Source organism: Lagenorhynchus albirostris, chromosome 10 (assembly GCF_949774975.1).
Source record: "Lagenorhynchus albirostris chromosome 10, mLagAlb1.1, whole genome shotgun sequence".
In the NCBI taxonomy this organism is placed as follows: domain Eukaryota; kingdom Metazoa; phylum Chordata; class Mammalia; order Artiodactyla; family Delphinidae; genus Lagenorhynchus; species Lagenorhynchus albirostris.
The window spans coordinates 27,283,667-27,305,487 of NC_083104.1; the positions used below are offsets into that span (position 1 = coordinate 27,283,667).

General features: G+C 40.9%; 1 protein-coding gene across 16 annotated transcripts in view; it reads left to right on the forward strand.

Moving 5' to 3' along the window:
* The window catches only part of CADPS (calcium dependent secretion activator), a 479,657-nt gene that overhangs the window by 335,562 nt on the left and 122,274 nt on the right, over positions 1 to 21,821 (forward strand). For all 16 annotated transcript variants that reach the window (XM_060163968.1, XM_060163967.1, XM_060163973.1 and 13 more), the window contains 4 exons: positions 796 to 983; positions 17,663 to 17,764; positions 19,501 to 19,564; positions 19,976 to 20,099. In XM_060163968.1, coding sequence (XP_060019951.1) covers positions 796 to 983; positions 17,663 to 17,764; positions 19,501 to 19,564; positions 19,976 to 20,099 — 478 coding nt within the window. The remainder of the gene's footprint in view (positions 1 to 795; positions 984 to 17,662; positions 17,765 to 19,500; positions 19,565 to 19,975; positions 20,100 to 21,821) is intronic.

A 21,821-nucleotide genomic window follows, 5' to 3' on the forward strand; every position in this document is an offset into this window, starting at 1 on the left:
GATTCGCTTTGTTATACAGCAGAAACTAACACAACATTGTAAAGCAGTTATACTCCAGTAAAGATGTTAAAAAAAAAGTGAAATAAGAATCCAATAGTATCATACTTACATACTATTTTACAATAATTTATTGCATTGTGACCATATTTCCATGTTAGTAGGTATATTCTGTAATATTAAAAAGAAGAAAGACAGAGCTGGGTTTGAGTCCTGCCTGTTTTGTGTTATTTGTGAGCTCTTATTTCCATCTCCTCATCTGTGAAATGGAGATAAACCTGCTCTGTCTGCTTCTCAAGGCTGTTACGGGGCTCAACTGAAAGTTCTTTTGTCAAGGGTAAAGCACTGTACCAATTTAAGGCATTCATGTTATGATTTCCTCTTATCAGTAACCAAGACTGTGCCCTACCCACACTCCAACACTCTTTTAAGGTGTACGCTTCAGTGTTAAAGCAGTGGGTGAGCCTCTCTTTCTGGAATCATGCCCTCTGCTAATCCAGATGCCATCACTTACTAGCTGCAGGATGCTGGGGAAACTCTATGTCCTCCCTTAAGCTCAAATTTCCCGACCATCAAACAGGGATAGCAGCACCTGCCTGACAGGGCTGTCATGAGGACTAAACCAGATAGCACGCACCGCGTTGGGCACAGTGGCTGGCACTTAACAAGTAATCAGCAAGTGTTAGCTCTGTGGCTATTGTTAACCCCCTTCTCCAGTCATCCCCAACTCTAGCAGCTCTCCCCCAGGAAAACCCAACCTATATTTAAAAGAAAGTCTCTCCTTTATTCTCCAAACAGGGCTGGTTCAGTCCTGGCCAGGTGTTTGTACTAGACGAGTATTGCGCCCGAAATGGAGTCCGAGGGTGTCACCGACATCTCTGTTACCTCAGAGATTTGCTTGAACGGGCAGAAAATGGCGCCATGATTGACCCCACCCTCCTTCACTATAGCTTTGCCTTCTGTGCATCCCACGTCCATGGGAACAGGTAAGCACATGTCCAGAGGTATTCCTTTAAAAATATTTTTTAAGGCACTGGCCATGGTTTATGACTGGTCCTGCTTTTAGGGTCATCTCTAACTCTATCCATTCCCATTCCCTCAGTAGTACAGACCAGTGGGCGTGCGCGCGCGCGCACACACACACACGCACGCACGCACGCACGCACGCACGCACCAGCCACGCAAACACAAAAAACACACAGGTCTGAATTTCTTCTCCTTTCAAGAGACTTAACAGAAATGGCAAACAGGACTTCTAGAGTGGTCTCTGAAATTAGAACAATCTAGGCTCATGTCATGACTGCTCCATTTGCTCTCCATGACCCTGGATGGTAATTAAACCCTCTCTGCCACTGTTTTCTCATCTGTAAAACAGGGATGATAGTGTCCTCATGGGGTTGTCAAGAGGATGCAAGTGGATATAAAGGGTTCAGCACAATGCCTGGGACATGGCAAGGGCTAAATGAGTATTTGCCTTTGTTGTTGCTACCATTCATTCCATAAATATTTAATGATTACTTGCTGAGGGTCAGGTACTCTGCTATACCTTCAGCGTGCACGGTGAGCAAAAACCAGACACCAAATGAGGGCAGAGTTATATAGAGATTGGTCCTCGGAGAAGAAGGAATAAAACTCCATGGTAGCAGTTAATAAAGGAACACAACTCAGATGGGGTGGCAGGATGGCAGGAAGAACCTCCTCAAGGAATCGGTGCTTGGGCTGAGTGCTGAAGTAGGAGTTGAGTGGTTCCAGGCAAAAGGAGCAGCATAAACAAATGCTCTGCATAGGCAAAGCAAGAGCTGAAACAAGCTAGGTGAAGCTGGAAGGCACAGATAATCATGACACTTAGAGTTTAACCGCAGAGCTGGGAAGAGCTTCAGAGATCACAGTGTAACCAACCCCCTCAGTTTATAGGTTTTATAGACAAGGCCAGAACATCAGTTCCAACTCCATACTAAGTACTTTCTTTCTTTAGACATTGCCCAGCTCCTGGAGGAAAAGTTCCGTGTTCTGAATAACGCAAGGCGGCAAATAATTTAAGAACATTACCATTTGGCTGTGAAGACATGGAATAAGTTTCCACACTGCCACAGCCAGTTTACTATCCCAGTGTGTGTAGCCTCACATTACTATAAAGACAAGCCCTACATTACCCCGGACACCTCAACCAATAGCCAGGGAAGGCACACCCAAGGAAAACTAGGTATCTTCAGAAACCCAGCCTGTGATGAACAAGTTGCTGCTCTGCGGAAATTTGTATGTGGGAGCATGCAGAGTTGACTGCATTTTCTTTTAAATCAGAACCGTATCAGTCATCTTCATCTTTGCACGCTGTACAACTCTGAAGTGTCTGTGGGGTTAGTTCTGTGCTTTTCCTCTGTCTAGCACTGGTAGATTTTATGAGATGCAACTTCAACATTCAGAGCTGGATAACAATAGCATTGTAGGTTTGAATATTTAACAGGCAACAAGATTTTCGTCACCTCCCATTGTTATAAGGTTTGCTAGCCCAGCACGTGACCTTTCATTTGCATAAAAGATATTCATGAAAACTCTGATACCTGGGGACTGTCTCTGCATAATTCAGCTTTTTATAAATATACACTTTGATGACTATCTGTTACAGCCTCTTGGACTGAATTCTTTAAAGAGAGAGAGAGAAGTTGCATTATATTCTCTGGGTTGTCACACTGTATTCTACATATGTTACTGAATAAGGAAGTGTTATAAAATAATGAAGTGTTTTTGTAAACTCCCTGGTAAACATCATCATGAATTATGATACACATTGTCTGGATTTCATATTGTAAGACTGCCACTTGATTCACAGTTAGGTTTATACATCTTGTCATGGAAACAGTTTTGGATTTCTTATTTTCAGTTCTGATTTTCCTTATGCAAGTTTGCATCTTTTTTTTTTTGCTTATTATTTTAGTTTGAATGCATTTGCTCTTGCTCTTTGATGCATCCTTCTTTTTCTTTCTTTTGTTTGTGCATGTATGTGTGGTCTTGATTCTCCCATGGCTGGCCACACTCTCTGCATGCCCCATGCGACCACCCCTTCTCCAAAGTCAACAAATGCATGCGTACCTTAGTGGGCTGACACCAAATACAGACCCTGAAGGGAGCAAAACTCCCTCCCCATCTGAACCAGAGGCTAAAAAAGATACCAGAAAGGAATCCAAAAAAAGAAAAAATCCCAAAACCCAGGCAAATCCAGAGCCCAAAAGGTAAGAAGTTACGTGTGTATTGGCTTGTGTTTTGCTATGTCTGTGACCTTCTCTACCCCCCCATCCATGCCGCAACCTCCACCTTAGCAAACCCCAAGCTTTGTGTATTCCTGAAGTCTCTGTTCAAACGTGCACTTTTTTAAAAAATCCTAGCAATGGACAAAAATACCGTGTATTAGGAATGAATTTGAGTCAGGTATTTAGGGACACTTAAAACATGTTTGCATTGAAAACAAAACAACTAACTGAGCAGTATGTAAACAGAATCATGAGTCAGATTGCTATTTTAGTGGCATCTAGTTAGGGGCCTGGTACCTTACCAAGTCATTCATAATAAGCAACCCATGTTTAATAATTTTGAAACTATGGTTAAGAAGCAAATAAAATGGGTTGGCATAAGATGGGTTTATACATTTATAGTAGGTCCATCATTTTTAGCAGACCCTCTCAGTTCTACGTTTATCTCATGAAAGAAATCCATCTTCAAATAATGGTTTATAATAAAGGCACAAAGTAATGTCTGTCACGAAATTAATGACTCTTACTAGAATCGTTTATATGATGAGGTCACTTTGAAAGCACTTTTAAGTTCTAAAATTTATACTGATCCTGTCTTGTTTCCTGTGTCCTTTAGGGATGCTCTCTTTGTGAATTGGTAAAATGGCAAATTCGTGGCTTTTATTCCCCTTTAAAATAGATTATTACAGTTATCTCCAGTGTTATCCTGTGTCCTTCTTCACCTTCCCTATCTCGCCCCAAATTAACATTGACATTTTAAAGTTTTGTTGTTGAGGTTTTGAAATGGATATTCTGACCCTGGCATTGCCAAACTACACAAAGTTCACAAGGAGGTATTCATGTTTCAGCATGAATTTATTCACTTGGATATTTCTAAGTCCTAAAATATATACAGTCCACTTGTAGGCAGACCAAATGAAAATGCCAATTTTCACTTCCTGGAGAATGTAGCAGGCTATCAATCACTGTATGCAGATCCAATAGTGAAGGTCAAAGAATGCCCCGAGCCCATGTGGACACCCATCTTCTGAACTCGCAGTATACAAGGATGAAGGTGGAGTGGAGTTTTGTGTTTCCCTGTGAGGGTCAGACCTCAAGGTAGAAGTAGCTTGCAGCCAGTAAAAGAGTGCATAGAGTGTTGTAGGCGCCTGAAGGAAGCGTCTCTGGCTGCTGTCCAAGGTGCTGCTTTTGGCGTGATCAGCACTGAAGCAGAGCAGAGAGTAAATGGCCACCCTTGTTGGAGCCTGACCTATTCCCTGTGCCGTGAAAAACTACCGAAAAGGATTGTGAGTGGCACGTTGAGGCTTGTGAGGGTCTATGTTTGCATTGCATTTTTAAAGGAAGAAGAAATCGTAATATTAAATATCAGTTGTGTGGAATTCTACAGTTTACAAAGTGCTTTCATACATTCTATCTCATTTGCTAATAACGTTTTCAGGTTAGCTACTTTGACACCCATTTTGCAGATGATGAAACTGAATTCTGTAAATTGAGGTGGCAATCCCAGATATTCTGAGTCCAAAGCTCTTCCTCTTTGTACTACATCAGCACTGCACATAGATTCTAAAGATCTGAGTATTAGAACCTGTTCTGCATAAATCTAGGATTATCATATCTCACTTCTATACCTCAGTTTTCTCATCTGCAAAATGAGCACGTAGAGCATCTGTAATATCCCATCAACCTCTGAAATTATCTTCTGTGGGTTATAATAACAAGTAAAATAGTCCATTGTTAGATTTCGTAAGTAACATTGAAATAAAATAAGGATAATTGCCACCGTTTAATAAGTGTTTGCTATATGCCAAGCACTGTGTGGAGTGCTATTTACATATATTATCTCATTTTACACTTATTGCATCACTGTGAGATCTGTATTATTATTATCCTCACCTAACAGATGAGGAGTTTGAGGCTCAGATATATTCAGTCACTTGCTTCATAGCAAATACCTGTGTGGGCCTAATTCAAACACGGCTATTCTGACTTTGGAGCTTGGATTTGTAACCTCTCTGCCTTACTACCTGCCCAGCATTAGCATTTGTGTATAGCGTGAGATGCAAATTTAGCCATTCGATATGATTTCAGCATTTCCAGGTGAGATCCCCTAGCAGCCATCTGAATTAGTTAAAGACTTTTCCATTTTTGTCCTAAAGATGTCCAAAATCAGTTTGGCCCACCTGGTGGCTTTGACCTTGTGGAAGAAGTCAGAGTGTATCTGGAGCTTTAGACCACCTAAAAGGAGGGTCTCCTTTGAACAGCAATTAACAGCCTTTTGGTACTGGGGGAAAAAACCCATTTTCCTACCTCTTTCAGCAGGATGAACACTGTTTGTGCGTGGAGAGGTTATCTATTCTTTGACCCACAATAAGAAGGAACTCGTGACTCATGGAAACAAATTGCCCTTGAACTGAATTTAACTGAACAATAGAGTACATTCCTACTGGCCTCTCACAACCAACTTTAGATTAGGTAAAAAGTAGCTTTTTACCTAATTTTCCATTTTTTACATATTCGTAACTCAGCAGCACCCCCCCTAGGTGAAGGCAGAGCCCGGCCCTACTGCAACTGGACATCATTAGTGATGGCTCAGGTGCTGGTGACTGAGTTTATCCCACCTTCTTTGAAAACCTGTGCCCTGTCTCTGTGAAACACTAGACCTACTTGAATCTAAAGTATCTAATCCAAAGTAGACATATCTGGTCAATCAGGAAGGTGTTTGCTGTTCATAATTCCAAGCAGTGGAAGATATGGAACCATCACGTGTTTGGAATCTTTTAGCATAGTGGTTCTTGACTAGGGGTGATCTCCTCCCCTGGGGACACTTGGCAATGCCTGGAGACATTTTTGATTGTCACACTGGGGCAGGGCGGTGCTGTTGTCATCTATGGGTAGAGGCCTGGTTTGCTTCTAAATACCCTACAATGCACAGGGCAGCCCCCTGCAAACAAAACCCAAAACGTCCAACTTCCAGGTGATGGGATGAGATTCCTCCTTTTTACTTGGATTCTGGTTTCTTTTACACAGACGTATTCTGTGTCTAAAGGCATGACACTGATTTTCAGCTTGTGCAGGGGGTGTCACACTGTAGTGTGCATATAAATCACAGGGGGAGTTTGTTAAAGTGGAGAGTATGAGGACCCATCCTCAAATAATTTCATTCAGCAAGTCTTAGATGGAGTCAAGCATCTGCCCTTGTAATCAGTTCCTCCCCACGTATTTCCAAGGCATTTGGTCTGCAGATCCTGCTTACGCAAGGCCTTGGTAGTCTAACTTGGCTGCACGTTGGAATCACTTAAAGAGCCTAAGAAATGCTGATGCCTTAGCCCCGCCTGCAGAGGTTCTGATTTAGTTAGTCTGGGATATGGCCTAAGCATCATGGTTTTAAAATCTTATATGTAGCAACATTTAAGAACCACTGATGGAGGGAACATTCGTTTGCACTAGCTCTTTAAAACTGAACCCATTTTCTCAGAGAGAGGGAAAGAAAAGGAAAATGTGGGTATGTTCAGCTGGTTGCACTTGGCGATCATCAGATCCACAGATGTAAATCGCTATATCTTCTAATTTTTAAATCAGCTCCTAAGGTTGCAGTACTTAATTTTCACCATAATATTTTTAGTATTCTTTCTAGATGACATTTAGATTAACATCACTTTGGTCACTGTCCCACAATGACAAGGCAGTCAAACAGCTCCGATGATTGCAAGTTGCGTCAATGTTCCTTGGATCCCTTTATTATTGGGATTGGAAATTTTTCTCATTTACATTATTATTTAACATTTCTTGAATGCCAGTGCTGTTCTTCACATATGGCCTGCAGAGAAAGTACATTGTATCAGCAATTAACAAATCCATAATGCCAACGCCCCAGTCCAAAGTAAGCTGCGTAGATTAATGAGTCTGTAAGCAGATGTAAGAGGGCATGAGTCCTAAAAATCTCTGAAAATGCATCCAAGGATTCTTTTGGGAGATGTATTTGGAGCCAAGGTGCCACTTGTGTGCAAAGACCATGTGATCCCTGTGGCTTAGATCTGAGTAACTGAACGCTCAGATGGAGCTCACTTTTCTCCTCTGTTACTCCATCAGCTTCCCTAAGTCAGTAAGTGGTTCCATCCACCCAGTTGCCCAAGACAAAACCTTGGGAGCCATGCTTGATGTTTCCTTCCTCAGCACGTCACAAGGATTCAGTTACCGTGCCCTGTCGGTGCCCTTAAATCTCTCTCAAGTCCATCCACTTCTCCTTCTCTTCGATGCCACTGACAGAATTCAGGTCTCTGTCTTCTCTCCCCTGGACCACAGCTTTACTGACCATGTCCTTGCCTCCAATGTGGGTCCCTCACTCCCAATCCGTGTCACGTAATGGTTTCCTTTATTTCTTTTTGGGGAATGCCTAGCTGGAAGTAAATGAGTCATTTTGCATATGTATATTTTTCCTTCTTCTCCAATTTCTGCTTCCCTCCTTCCCTTCCTCCCTTTCTCTCTCTCCATGTTACACACACATACACCCATCATGACATTATGTCTGGTGTTTTTACCTCTCCCTCCCCAAAAGAGAGAGAAAAGACTATAGCAGGGTAGTTCTCTTTTACCATCCTGTGAATACAGCAGTCTGGTAGCAGGCAGGCATGGTTGGGGGATGACAGTGACATTCACATTCTTGGTCTCATGTTACACACTGACACAGGCATTATTGCACTTGTGGACAGGAGCACGTGGCTGGTTGGCCTCCTCTCCTGGCTCTGAGCAGGTAGTGCTGGCCTCACAGATGTCTGCGTCATGCTCTCTAAATCCTAAAGAACCAGCTTCACCTAAGCAGAAGGACTTCTAAGAAGGAGGGGGGAAAAAGTCCAAACACATTTCAAGTAAAAATCTGCATCCCAAGAAAAACTTTTCTCTAGAGCTTATATTCTAACTTTTAACCCATGTGACTCTCCTCCTAAAGGAAATCTGTCCCATGACAATAGCATATTTTCCAGCTCAGACACAAAATCTTATAAAATGTGCTGCATCATCTGTCTCATTGGTGCAGTCTCTCTGGCCCATGACAAACCATCCAAATAATGTGCATTTTCCTTCTAAAATTCCACCAGTGTGTCCTCATGCTGTGTTTATTAGATTCATTGGTGCAAAAACATATTTTCAGATGTCACACTCTATTTAGGTAGGGTAGGTGTGATACCCAAAAGCCACACATATCACTGCTCTGACCACTCAGAAATCTGTACATAAGGTCATTGGGTGTTCAGGGTGGACTTAAAAACCTAATTGTCTATGTTTGTCTAGAAATAAAGAAATCCGCCTCTTCGCTTAGTCCTCAAAAAGGAAAATCTATGTAATACAAATTTTGGAAATTGGTCCTTCTCTGGGGAAAGAAATATGTACTTTCCTGCGATGCATACATTTTATACCATTTCTCTAATCATCTGTTGGGTTCTTGCTTCATTCAGAACGTGGGCAGAGCCTGAACCACTTTAACTAATGTCCTTGTGCCAATAACATCCACATTCTGTGAGATTGTTCAGAGGGAGGGACTTCTCCATCACTCCCATCCTTATAAGAGAATGAAGACACCTTCTGTTATTGTTGGCTTATAGCTACATATTTAGAAAAGCAGTAAACAAGTCAGAAAAGTCTTGACCTGTGTATTTTTGCCCTCTGCTGGCCTCTTTTTCAAACTGAGTAAAGCCAACCTCAAAAGCTTCAATGTGCATTTGTAATGTAGAAACTGCTTGTTGTTGTTCTCTATCTTACTCTTTGTGATACAAACACTTGATATATTTGTTTTAGCAGCGTGTCTAAGCCCCAGGGCATCAGGGCATAATTAGAAAAGGGCATGGGCTGGAGGGAGAGGAGGAAGAAAGGGTAAGGCTGGGCTTTCATAATGAAGTGGTGACTACAGGACGTGAGAGTCCTAATTACAATTTATAATTAACTTAGAGATTATACATACTGTAAGGTCGGATCTTAACAAACGGCACCGAAAAACAGAGGAAAGCTTCAAGTGAGCTTCATTAGGGAGCGCTCCCGGGTGAGGTTCACTGGTCCGGGAGAAAGGGGCCAGAGAAGTCGCACCCGGGGCGAGGGTTGGGCAAGATTTTATAAGGGGAAGAAGGTAAAGGGGTGTGGTGAATCTGGGAGGGCGCAGGGTGTTCCTTATTTGGTGGTCTTTTCGGGTATCCTGGGGAACCGTTAGTCCCGCCCCTCGAAAGGCGGGAAGGCTGGGCTGGGTGCAAAGTCCCCAGGTCAGTTCCTGGGACTGGGTGGTCCGGAATGTCTCCAGGTCAGTTTCTGGAACTGGGTGGTCCGGAGAGTTTCGGTCTGATGCAACCTGTGAATCTGACTGTGTTCCCCTGCCTCGGGCCAGTTGGCCTTACACATACCATCCAGAGGAGTGAGTGGGGATGTCTCCTTTTGAGATGATGATGCTTTGGTGCGGTCTTGAATGTGTAGTTATTAACCATTTGAAAGAGACAAAGGAAAATATTCCACACTAGGATCAAATTCAAAAGTATCATTCTGGAAGTTGTAAGGATTAAGAATTGCTAGAAGAAGTCAGTTTTTTTTTTAAAAAGAGAAGTTAAAGTGTGTTTGGTCTAAATGTTCTATTTAGGGACCATTACAAGGAACGGCTACTAAAATATTCTGTTCCACTCTGACCCTTTCAGCTCTCGTGTTTCTGGGCTGGAACATTTTTGGAGCACGTAGGATTCAGTTATCATGCTTGTTTACGGACATTTTCATGGATCTGTAATGCGGTCTGTAGGCATGCATCCATTTGGAGAGAGAGAATATATCATGTTTACGGTGCCTGCACCGGCATATGTGGACATTTGCATTTGGAGAGAAAGTATATTCCCACTTCAACTGGAGTTTTACCCTTTGTTGATAGTGATTGGAGCTTAAAGCTGGCTGTATGCAGAGAGGTGGACCAGACGCTCTTTCCTCTTTTGTTGAATTCACACATTTCTTTTTACACTGGATTCTACACTTGATCACCAAATAGATGCAATAGCAGAACACATCAATCATTGTATGCTTTGAATTAATTTAGTAACCTGACCTTCTTGAAAAGATATCTTACCTTCCCAACGGAGGTTTTGTGGCCCGGCTTTCAACAATGTGGAGAACCCTGGTAGCAGGATAATTAGACGCTAGGACTCTGCGTGCTCACCTGGGTGAGTAGCAACAATTTAACGCCCCCAAAGAGGTCATTTCACTTTCACAAAACACAAGGTAGCTTGAATTCTTTGGCTCAAATGTTCACACTTAATTTCAAGCATCAAAATAAAGGATTTCACATTAAAAGCCTTGTGCTTAATCATATTGGATTAATCCTACAATAGACATTAATTAACAGGCTCTAGCTCAGAAACATTTGGGGAAAGGGAGAAGAATTTGCATAACTAGTCCTAAAGTGTGGGCAGCCGGGTTAGGGTCATTTTAATCTGACAAAAAAAAAAAAAACCCAAAGAACCCAGAAAAACACAGCTCTAGATGTATTATTATTTGTGACATGGCTCAAGATGGGAGGCTGTGAGGAGAGTGAAGATGACAGAACTGGTGCTAACCACCGTGACAAGAACTTGAAGAGCAGCCGACGTGACATCTTTCCTATCGTGCTGCCGAAGAAAATGTCAACTTTGTGAAGGACAGTGAGAAAATGGTTTGCCGAAAACTTGAAAGGTGGATTCCAGAGATGCCTGCTGTGTCAGATGCAATATAGTCTGTCGTGGCCCGAGAGGCCCACTTTGGGATCCGATGATGGCCTGCAGGTGGGAGAGCTTCCAGTCTTTGACAGGGCTCCAAAAATGACTGCACTTGACCTGCACATTGTCTCAAGTTTGCAGGATCATGATATACAAAAGGTGAGTGGTTAGCCAGTGTGCGGTTAGGTGGAACCAGTGACCAGGGGCCATATTTCCTTGTGTGTGTGTGTGTGTGTGTGTGTGTGTGTGTGTGTGTGTGTGTGTGTTGCTAAAGCTAGGTTCAAAGGTATCAATGCTTCTACTAAAATTGGGAGCCAGAGGATGTGTGCTTTATGAACTTAATCAGTTCCACATAAGTAACAAAAACTAATGCTGGATAATCTAAATAAAAGAGAGTTTATGGGGATGATGCCAGGAGCCTCAAAAAAAAAGGGAGGGGGAAACTGGAATCAAGGCAGCAACAGAAAAGTAGGAAACAGGATCAAAGCAGTGGTCCAGTCCTTACCTGCACATTGGAATGACCTAGGGAGCTTTAACTTGACATGTGTAGGCCCTGCTCCAGACCCATTGAATCAGAGCTTGAGGGTGGGACGTCTCAAAGCTCTACTGGTTCTAAGATACAGTCAGAGATTAAGAACTACTGACCTGGGAGAACAAGCTGGGCAGGGCACAGCTGCTGAGACAGCAAACCCCACCAGTTTCTTTTATCCTTACATCATTTATGCGATATAAAGGTTCCGGGAACGAGTGTCCAGTTGGCTGAGTGCAGTTCTTAGTCCGGCTAAGATGTATAGCGACCCCCCCAAGGCAGGAGCTGGCCTGCAGGAAGAGTAGACTCCTCAGTTTACACACAATGCAGCCAAGGTCATTCCTCCAAAGGAAATTCGAGCGCCCTTAGGAAGTGGCAATGGACCCTAAGAAGTGCAAAGCCACCAGCTGAAAATGTATCAGTCAGGATACAAGAGGGCAGAGGATTCAGGCTCCTAGACAGCCTGGGATTTGCTAGGTAGGAGTTTAAAAATCCAGCTTCAGCCCTCCTCTTCTCTCATTCTTTGTGATTCCTTAAGTGTTAGAAGTATTGAGAAAAGAACAAGATGCAGAGCCAGTTTTATGACAATTATAGAATCACCCCCAAATGTTTCCAAAACAGAGAAACAAAAGCATGGCTTCTGAGAGACACCAGTACAATTCTTCTACTTATTTTGCAGCCAGCACTGCTTGGAATGGCACCTAGAAAACAGTGCAAATGCCATTTTGGGAAGGGGTTGCTAGCTTCATAAGTGGACCATATACTTCTTAAAGAAGATCTCTGGTTCCAAATTCACTCAATCCAAGGGAAATTGGGAACCCTGGATTCCCAATTCCAAAAATACCGTTTCGTGCATTCAGCCACCCACCAAATATTTTTTCGCTCTAAGACAGAGGTTCTCAAAGTAAGGTTCCCTGAACCAGCAGTACCAGAGAACTTGTTACAAATGCCAGTTCTCAGGTCCCACCCCAGATCTGTTGAATCAGAAACTGTGAGGTGCCCCAGCAGTCTGAGTTGTCACAAGCTTTCCAGGTGAGTCTGAGGCAGGCTCAGGTGGCCACTACTCTAGGGAAAGTATGTCATTGCTTCTGTGAGAACAGTGCTCCCTGTATATTGAACCAGGATTTTTCAGTTAGTAGATCCATAGAAATCTACCAAAACCTGTACAATTAACACTGACAGATTACAGGGGTCAATGGAAGAGAAATCGAAGTTTGACAGAATTTTCAATAATAACTATGAGAAATCAGACACCCCACAAAGGATATTTTTGCTTTTTAACTGATGGAGTGACAACCTGTGATCTTGGACAAATTATATTTTTCCTGCACATCTCTCCCTCAGTTTGTAAAATAACACCCCCTGTTACCAGTATAATTTCAGAGCAATTCCGGCAATTACAAATAAATGTGCATTGGATGTCGAAATTGTGATGTGTTTTATCACCTGGTTTTTTTTTTGGTAAACTCCGTACTATGTGTCTTACAGACTCAGATTGGTTTGTTTCATTTATTTAAAATGAAACTGTTCGGGCTTCCCTGGTGACGCAGTGGTTGAGAGTCCGCCTGCTGATGCAGGGGACACGGGTTCATGCCCCGGTCCGGGAAGATCCCACATGCCGCGGAGCGGCTGGACCCGTGAGCCATGGCCACTGAGCCTGCACGTCCGGAGCCTGTGCTCCGCAACAGGAGAGGCCACAGCAGTGAGAGGCCCGCGTACCGGAAAAAAAAAAAAAAAAAAAGAAACTATTCACACTGACGTAGGCGATTAAGAAGCAAATTTAAGAAATGACAATAATTTTTAGTTGTTTACCTTTTTTGAATAGGGAGATTAATGGTGTTCACAGAGTAGTTCAAGGAGACACGGAAGCTGCCATCTGATACCTTTAATAGTTATAAATGTGAATCATCAGAACAAAAGGGGAAAAAACATAATCAGATGTTATGTTTATAATACCCTTTGTAGTGAGAATTACAGGAAAGCCAGGCACAGACTAAATGTTCAGTTTTTCTCATCTCAAACACGAATCTAAAAGCTGCCTTCTAATTGCCTAATTGCCTTAGAAGACTTGTTGGGTAAGGAAGGAATGATTTTCTTCACAGAGAGGTTTATTTCCTAATAATGGCCACAAACATCTCTGGGCTGCCTGTGTTAAATGGTTTTCAGGCTTTTTCCTGTGATCTATAAACTACTCTCTGAATTGTACCTTATATTTAATAACATTTTTCTCTGGCTTAATTCCCTGCTAAGAAACAAAATGCTTAAAATGGCTCGACTTTTCCCAAATCGATGGTGTGCATGTACACACGCCAATTATATAAACATGTGTTCAGTGCATTAGCAAGCTGAATTTTGTATAAACAAAATTCAAAAGCCACAGCTAAAGAAAGTTGTAGATTATAACAGACACATGAGACGTTACTACAGAAAGTGTCGCAGGTATTTCGTGGGGCCAGTGAATTCATCTTGAGATTTAACTACAGATTTGTGGGCATTTTATGTTTAAATAATTTTTAAATAAATTTCGTAAATGAACATTTGAGATTTTTCCTGAAAATTTGAAACTAAGGACACATGTATGGATTCCAACAGCCTACCTGATATTTACGATTTTGCCTCTAAGTTCAGGAGGGTGTGAAGAAATGGACTGTATAGCATTTTACTATTTAGGGGTATTTTCTACAAAGTGGGTGAGGGGAAGTTTTTTCTTTTTTCAAGTAGGGCATTTTTAGTACTTAAAAAGAAGGGAAGCTGACCAATAAACCCCTAACAGGAGGTACACTGCTGTCTTTTGCCAAGTCTTTTGTGCAGTCAGACTGGTCTAGTATACAGGATTTTCCCAACTTCTGCTGGATCCTTGAGAAGGCCTATAAATAAGACCATTTGTTTGGTCTCAAGATGACTTGCATTTGCAAACTGAAGAATGTTCCAATAGAAGTTTCATGGTGACGCACCAATCTGCAAACTGGCTCAGCCAGTAGTCAAAACAAGTCAGTACAAGATCTGGGAGCTGAAGACTTTGAATGGGTCAGATTATCCTTCGTCTAATTTGGCACAGATAAATTTGGGCTATAAATATGCAGCCTTCCTTTGTATTTTCAACTTGAATGGGCCAAAGGAAATAAGGAAAATGTGTGTGAACCTATTGGTGATTCAGAAACATGAGAATACTGTGATTAAACTGAAATTCACTTATTTATGCCAGGGTCATTCTTTCTATTAAATGAGCAGTAGTTTTCTAAGATTGAAAAATAGCCTATGTGGTTAGTTCTTTTTTCCACCCTTATTGAGATATTAACACATACCATATGTAAGTTTAAGATGTACAATGGGATGATTTGATACACGGATACATTGTAAAATGATTACTGCATAAGGTTAGTTTCGTATAATTACTCTGTGTTTGTGTGTGTGTGTGTGTATGTATGTGTGTGTGTATAACATTTAAGATCTACTCTCTTGACAGCTTTCAAGTAAATAATACAGTACTATTAATTATAGTCACCATAGGGTATATTAGATCCTCAGAACTTATTCCTCTTATAGCTGGAAGTTTGTACCCTTTGACCAACATCTTCCCATTTCACCCACTCCCCAGCCTCTGGCAACCACCATTCTCCTCTCTGTTTCTATGAGTTCAGCTTCTTTAGGTACCACATGTAAGTACTGTGTGTTTATCATACACATATCAGTGTTAACCTTACTGTCTCATTTATTTCACTTAGCATTAATGCCTTCTTTTTTGTGGCTGAATAATTTTCCACTGTGTATGTATCCTTTATTCGTTCAGTTCATCTGTCAATAGATAATATTGTCAATAAACAACATAGGTTGTTTCCCTATCTTGGCTATTGTAAGTAATGCTGCAGTTAACATGGGGGTGCAGACATATCTTCAAGATAGTGATTTTCCACATGTAGAGAACAAACGTATAGACACCAAAGGGGGAAAGCGGAGGGTGAGGCGGGTGATGGTGGTGGGATGAAGTGGGAGATTGGGATTGGCATAGATACACTAACATGTATAAAATAGGTAATAAGAACCTGCTATATAAAAAATAAATAAATAAATAAATAAATGAGGAAAAAAAAGATACTGATTTCCTTTTTTTCAGATACATCTACATACCCAGAAGTGGGATTGCTAGATCATTTGGCAGTTTTATTTTTAATTTTTGAGAGACCTCCGTACTGGTCTCCATAGTGGCTGCACCAGTTTACCTTCCCACTAACAGTGCAGGAGGGTTCACTTTTCTCCAAAGCCTCTCCAGCACGTATTTGTTGTCTTTTTGTTTTGAGAACAGCCATTCTGACAGGTGTGGGGTGATATCTCCCTGCGGTTTTGATTTGTATTTCCTTGATGATTAATGATGTTGAGCATCTTTTCATGTACCTAATGGCCATTTGTATGTCTTCTTTGGGAAAAAGTCTATGTCCTCTGCCTATTTTTAATCAAATTATTTGGGGGGTTTCTATTTTTTATGAATTCCTTCTATATTTTGAATGTTAACCTCTTATCAAATAGATGGCTTGCAAATATTTTATCTCATTCCATAGGTTGTCTCTTTTTTTTTTTCAGCAATAACAATAGCAAACATTTATTGAGCACTTATGTGCCAGGGGATTTGTACGTGTTATCATGTTCCATGTGCTAATTAACCCTTATAGAAGCCCTCAGGAAGGACTGTTTTTATCCCTATTTGACAGATAAGGAAACTGAGTCTCAAAGAAGTCACAAACTATTAAGTGAGAAATCCAGCTTTAGATGTTAGGCAGCTGTAGGTTGTCTTTACATTTTGCTATGCAGAAGCTCTTTAATTTGCTAAAGTGTCACTTTTTTTGTCTTGTCTATTTTGCTTCTGTTGTTTGTGCTTTGGTGTCATATTCAAAAAAATTATTGCCAAGACCGATGTCAAAGAACTTTCCCTCTATATTTCATTCTAGGATTTTTACAGCTTCAGGTCTTACATTTAAGTCTTTAATCCATTTTGAGTTCTTTTTTGTGAATGTTCTAAGATAAGGATCCAATTTCATTCTTTTGCATGTGGATATCCAGTTTTCCCATTGCCACTTATTGAAGAAACTATCCTTTCCCCATTGAGTATTCTTGGCTCCCTTGTCAAATATTAGTTGACCATACATGCAAGGGTTTATTTCTGGGCTCTCAACTCTGTTCCATTGGTCTATATGTTTGTTTTTATGCCAGTACTGTACTGTTTTGATAACTACAGCTTTGTAATATAGTTCAAATTCAGGAATTGCGATGCCTCCAACTTTGTTCTTTCTCAGGATTCCTTTGGTTATTTGGGGCTTTTGTGTTGCCTTACAAATTTTAGGATTTTTTTTTTCTATTTCTGTGAAAAAAATCCCACTGGAATTTTGATAGGGATTGCATAGAATTTATAGATGGCTTTGGGTAGTACAGACATGTTAACTATATTAATTCTTCCAATCCATGTACACAAGATATCTTTCCATTTATTTGAATTTTCTTCAATTTCTTTCATCAAGGTCTTGTAATTTGTACAATGTCTTGTAATTTGTTCTTTAGTTAATACATGAGTGGTGAAATTAATCTGTAGTTATAAGCTGGAAAGTGAGTCATTTAACAGCATTTACCTCTGGGAAATATAAACACTTACAGGACTCCTGGTTTTCATAGGAGTTTGTGTGCATAGTTCAGGAGTCCCAAACATAAGTGCCCACAAGAGAGACAGGTAATGTAAATTAGAGATATGGACCCGGAGAGTGCCTGCCCCAGCTAAGGAAGAAGCTGTTTGTTGCCCCTCTCCAATTAATGCCAGCTGTTCCAAATTTGCAAGAGAATTGTATCATAAAACTTTCCTAATGTAAAAAAATGTTGGCAAGCAGTTCAAAATTTCAAAAGGCTGTGAGCCAAACAGAGCAGGTCTAGAGGTTGGCTTTAACCTGCAAGCCACCCCTTTGTACATTTTACCATTTCACAATAAATGAGCGACAGTTCTGCAAATGTCTCCAAATGATAACCTCAAAATACCCCATCCCCTCTAGTCGCTGGCACTGAAAAGCAGGACTTCTCCTAAAGTCACATCGATCACTGTAGTTATTCTTCTAAAATGGACAGTTTCCTCCTGCTAGAGATCTGATTTGATGGTGTCAGTGTATGAGGTTCCCGTCACCTCATGACATGTCTTCTTTCAGGCCTGATGGAATTGGAACTGTGACTGTTGAAGAAAAGGAACGTTTTGAAGAAATCAAAGAGAGACTCCGAGTTCTGCTGGAAAATCAGATTACACATTTTAGGTAAGGATCTGGGGTTAAAGGGCTTTTTAGGAGGTTGAGACTGGGGAGGGGCAAATTAAGGGCTTGATTTTCTAAAACTGTAAATCTCTCAGAGACACACTAAATATTAGAAAGAGCTGAATGAGGACCTACTGGATAGCACAGCGAACTATACTCAATATTTTTTAATAACCTATAAGTGAAAAGAATCTGAGAAAGAATATATGTAACATATGTATATAATATATATATATATAACTGAATCAGTTTGCTATACACCCGAAACTAACACAACATTGTAAACCAACTATACTTCAGTAAAAAAAATAAGAAAGAAATAGCTGAATGAAAAAGCCAACCAAGACAGTGTTCCCCAATATCCAGGAGACTTTGAAATCTTAAGTTCATTTTATTTCCACTGAAAGAACAAAGCCCTCTTTGTGTAAGCTGACCCTGAACATCAATCTATTTTTAAAAATCTACTAAAATGTTGAATTTGACGCTTCTTCAAGGTTTCCTCCCCACAGTGAAAACTCCTGTGAATCAGTTCTCATAGGGAAGGAAGGCAGTGGTACCCAGAAGAGCATCCCCACCTTCTCCGTTACCTGAAAACAGGACTAGTGGGCTATGTGGGGAAAGAAAGAATCTTGGTTCAGCCTTGACAGACTGATCATGCACTTCCGCACACTCTCGAGACAGCTCGCGGATCTGGGCTTGAGCCTTGCACCACACAGCCCACTTCTCCCTTAGAGTCGATTAGATATTTTTAATGCTGCACTGGTGGTCCTGAACCCAGAGATCTTGGAATAGGAGCTCATCAATAGTAAGAGCATTTATAATAGTATAGTAAATAGTTCCTATTTATTAAATGCTTCCTGTGCCCTACACAGGGAACTAGAGGCTGGATAAGAATGAACTCATTTTTTTTTATTCTCAGGACAATTTGTAAGGTAGTTATTGTAATTCCCATTGAAACAAGGAGTAAACCGAGGTTGAGAGAAGTTAAGTAACTTGCCCCAGGCCCCTCCGCCAGCAAGTGGAAGAAATGGCATACATACATAGGATAGTCTGGGTTTCAGTAGCCCATCCTGTTCCTTTGGTACCATGAGGAAGAGTGTCTTGAAAGGCTTCCGACAGCCTGAAATAGTTACTAGAACTCTTAGTGGTACCTGACATAGGTACCATCTGTGCCATCAGAAACCTCCTGGATAAATCTTTACGGGTCATACACTCTATGCTAGATACATTGCCAATAGTAAAAGATCAAATAACAATTAAAAACTACAATCAAGGAAGGACAATTAGTAGAATCATGAATTTGCTCAAAATACACTCCTGTATTTCCTATACTAATCCTCTGGGGATTTAGGTAAGTGTGTTTGCATTTTAGCCTGTTTCAACTAATATTGTTTAATGCCGGTCTGGTCTCAATAATTATCTATAAGGTCACATTTGAGCTAACAAATGGTTCTCCTTCACAACAGAAATCTAAACAGAGCCTTATGTCATCACTGGAAATATTCTTTTCTGCTGCAGACATTTGCAGAGTCTCTCTTTAGTCATTATTCACACATACACATATATACATTATATACACACATATATGGTGTGAATTCAGATTAGCATAACACAACGTGACAAAATAAAAAGCATTTTCTGTTCCTGAGAGGGAGTTGCCATAGGGATCAAGTTACAGCATATTTCATTCTAAAATGTAAGTGATTCAGGCAACCTGAACATTTTTCTGTCTTTTTTAGGTATTGCTTTCCATTTGGTCGACCTGAAGGTGCTTTGAAAGCTACCCTCTCGCTCTTGGAAAGGGTAAGAATGAAAGTAAAAGACAAATGATATATACACAGAGACATAAACATCATGGTAATTAAATATTGTGGTTGAATGGCCTAGATTGTCATTTCTAAAGGATTTGTTTACCATTCATCAAATACCAGAATAAATATGAAGAAATTGCCAAAATTCTAGATGTTTTATCTCCAGACTCTCAAATAGTTAGGATATATTGAAGATACGCTCCTTGCCCTTCCATGATTCATGGACAGCCTTTGACATCCTAACTGTGCACTGGAATTTTTTATTTTCTCTTTAACAATGGCACTCAATCTATGTTAAGTTGCAAAGAGGCATTCACAACTAATTTTAAACTGAATTCTTTAAACGTAAATGAGTAACACATTTGGTTGAACCATCTTAAGAACCTAGTTTTTCCACCTATAGGTCTTGATGAAAGATATTGTTACCCCAGTACCACAAGAGGAGGTAAAAACAGTCATCCGTAAATGTCTAGAGCAGGCTGCTTTAGTCAACTATTCTCGGCTGTCAGAGTATGCCAAAATCGAAGGTAAGGCCCCCTTCTGCCCCCAATTTTTAATTTAAATTTTGGTATGCCTCCCTAGGGAAGTCTGTCTCTTTTCTGACGGGCACCAGAAAACAGTGGCCCATCTCTGTATGTTAAGCTGAAACTCGAAAGCACTTGAAATGGGATAGCTTCCTCAGCTGTGGTCACATAAATGACTGAAGGCACAGGGTCTCAGGCAACGGTCTTCGTAGGGAAGGATTTTGAATATAGGATGTTATCAGACAACTAAGGTCCTTCCAAGAGGCTGTGTTGGCCCTGACTTTGCTCTGTGGCTAATGTTTTTCTATGAAAGAGTTCTGTAGGGTGGCTACCTTCTTTAAATAGAGGAAAACTAAACAGTGTGTTGTCCACTGTTGATAGCATTGGAAGCAAAACAGGAATTGAATAAAGCAACATCGAGATTTTGCCTAACTCTTTCTGGTCTCTTGAACATATCTTGTCTCTCGGTAGCTTTTCAAACTTGATGGCAGGTTAGTATTCGGCTGTCTCTGATGGCTCCTGGTTTGCTTTAGATCTTATTCAATCTTGTTACTCCAAACCTAGGATGGTGGTTATCACTGCCCTCTCAAGTTTTAGGAAAGTGGTCACTAATGACCAAGCAATTGCCCAAAGTCCACTCTACTTGAGAAGATATGGTTCTTTGGGACCTGTTCCTTTGCAAAGGTATTAATCACTTTTCATTGTTACCCTGTTGGCTGCTATAGGGTGATTTGAAAACCACACCCAACTTGACCAGTGGTGTAAGTGTATAAATGTGGAAGTTCTGTGTGCAAAACTCAATGTGTCCGCATTCTGGAATCTGATGTTCTCTCATGTGAAACACCCAAACAAAACCAGCAAATACCCATAGTCTGCCTTCAGGACATGACTGGGAAAAGAAAAACTAAGAGAGACCTAATCAACTACCAAAACCCCATCACTTACCCTGCCAAAGTCCTTGTTTCCTTAGAGAATTAGGTTAAGGTCATTGTCAAATGCGCAGTGTTCTGTACATTCCATGTCCTCCTTCTCTCAATTTTGTCTGTCTGACAATGCAAATTGTGTACCAGTGGTAACGAATTCGTTGTTATGCATCCAGGGAGAAACACTTAAGAATTGGGCACTAAAAGGATGTTTATCAACTCTTGACTTGGTAATGAGTGACAAAAATAGAGGAACAAGGAGATCGTTAAAGGGCTATATTAGCAAATAATGATTCCAGCATTTACCTTCCCAGGACATAATGATTGGTTGTATTTGTTAAAGTCAACCGGGTACCTAGTAATTCTAGGCCAGGCCAGGGATGGGATGGGATCAAGAAACGTTCTGTTGCCAACGTCTGCTGCCTCATGTGTAGGTCTTGGTCTAGCTATGACTAGTCTTTTGGTAAGATCTGCTCTCTTCTTTCAGATAAATATATCCAAAAACAAACTTTAAGATCTGTAAGTAAAAATGCATTCATTTCTGAAGTAGATCAGCTGGTCTGTAATTTCCTTTTGTGCCTCAATTCTTCTTGGTTGTGTTAATTATCTTTTGCACTGTGACTTTTAGGGCTGGGGATTCTTTGAAGAAACCAATCTTTTTTTTCCAACTCTCTTTTCAGAGAAGTACCTCATTCCACACTACCTGCTCTCTTCCGCTTCTCTCCTTCCTTGTCCGTGATTGGCTCAGCCACTTTTTGACGTTAACCCTGCAAAAGTGGCTGTGACACCAATTTCAAAGCAT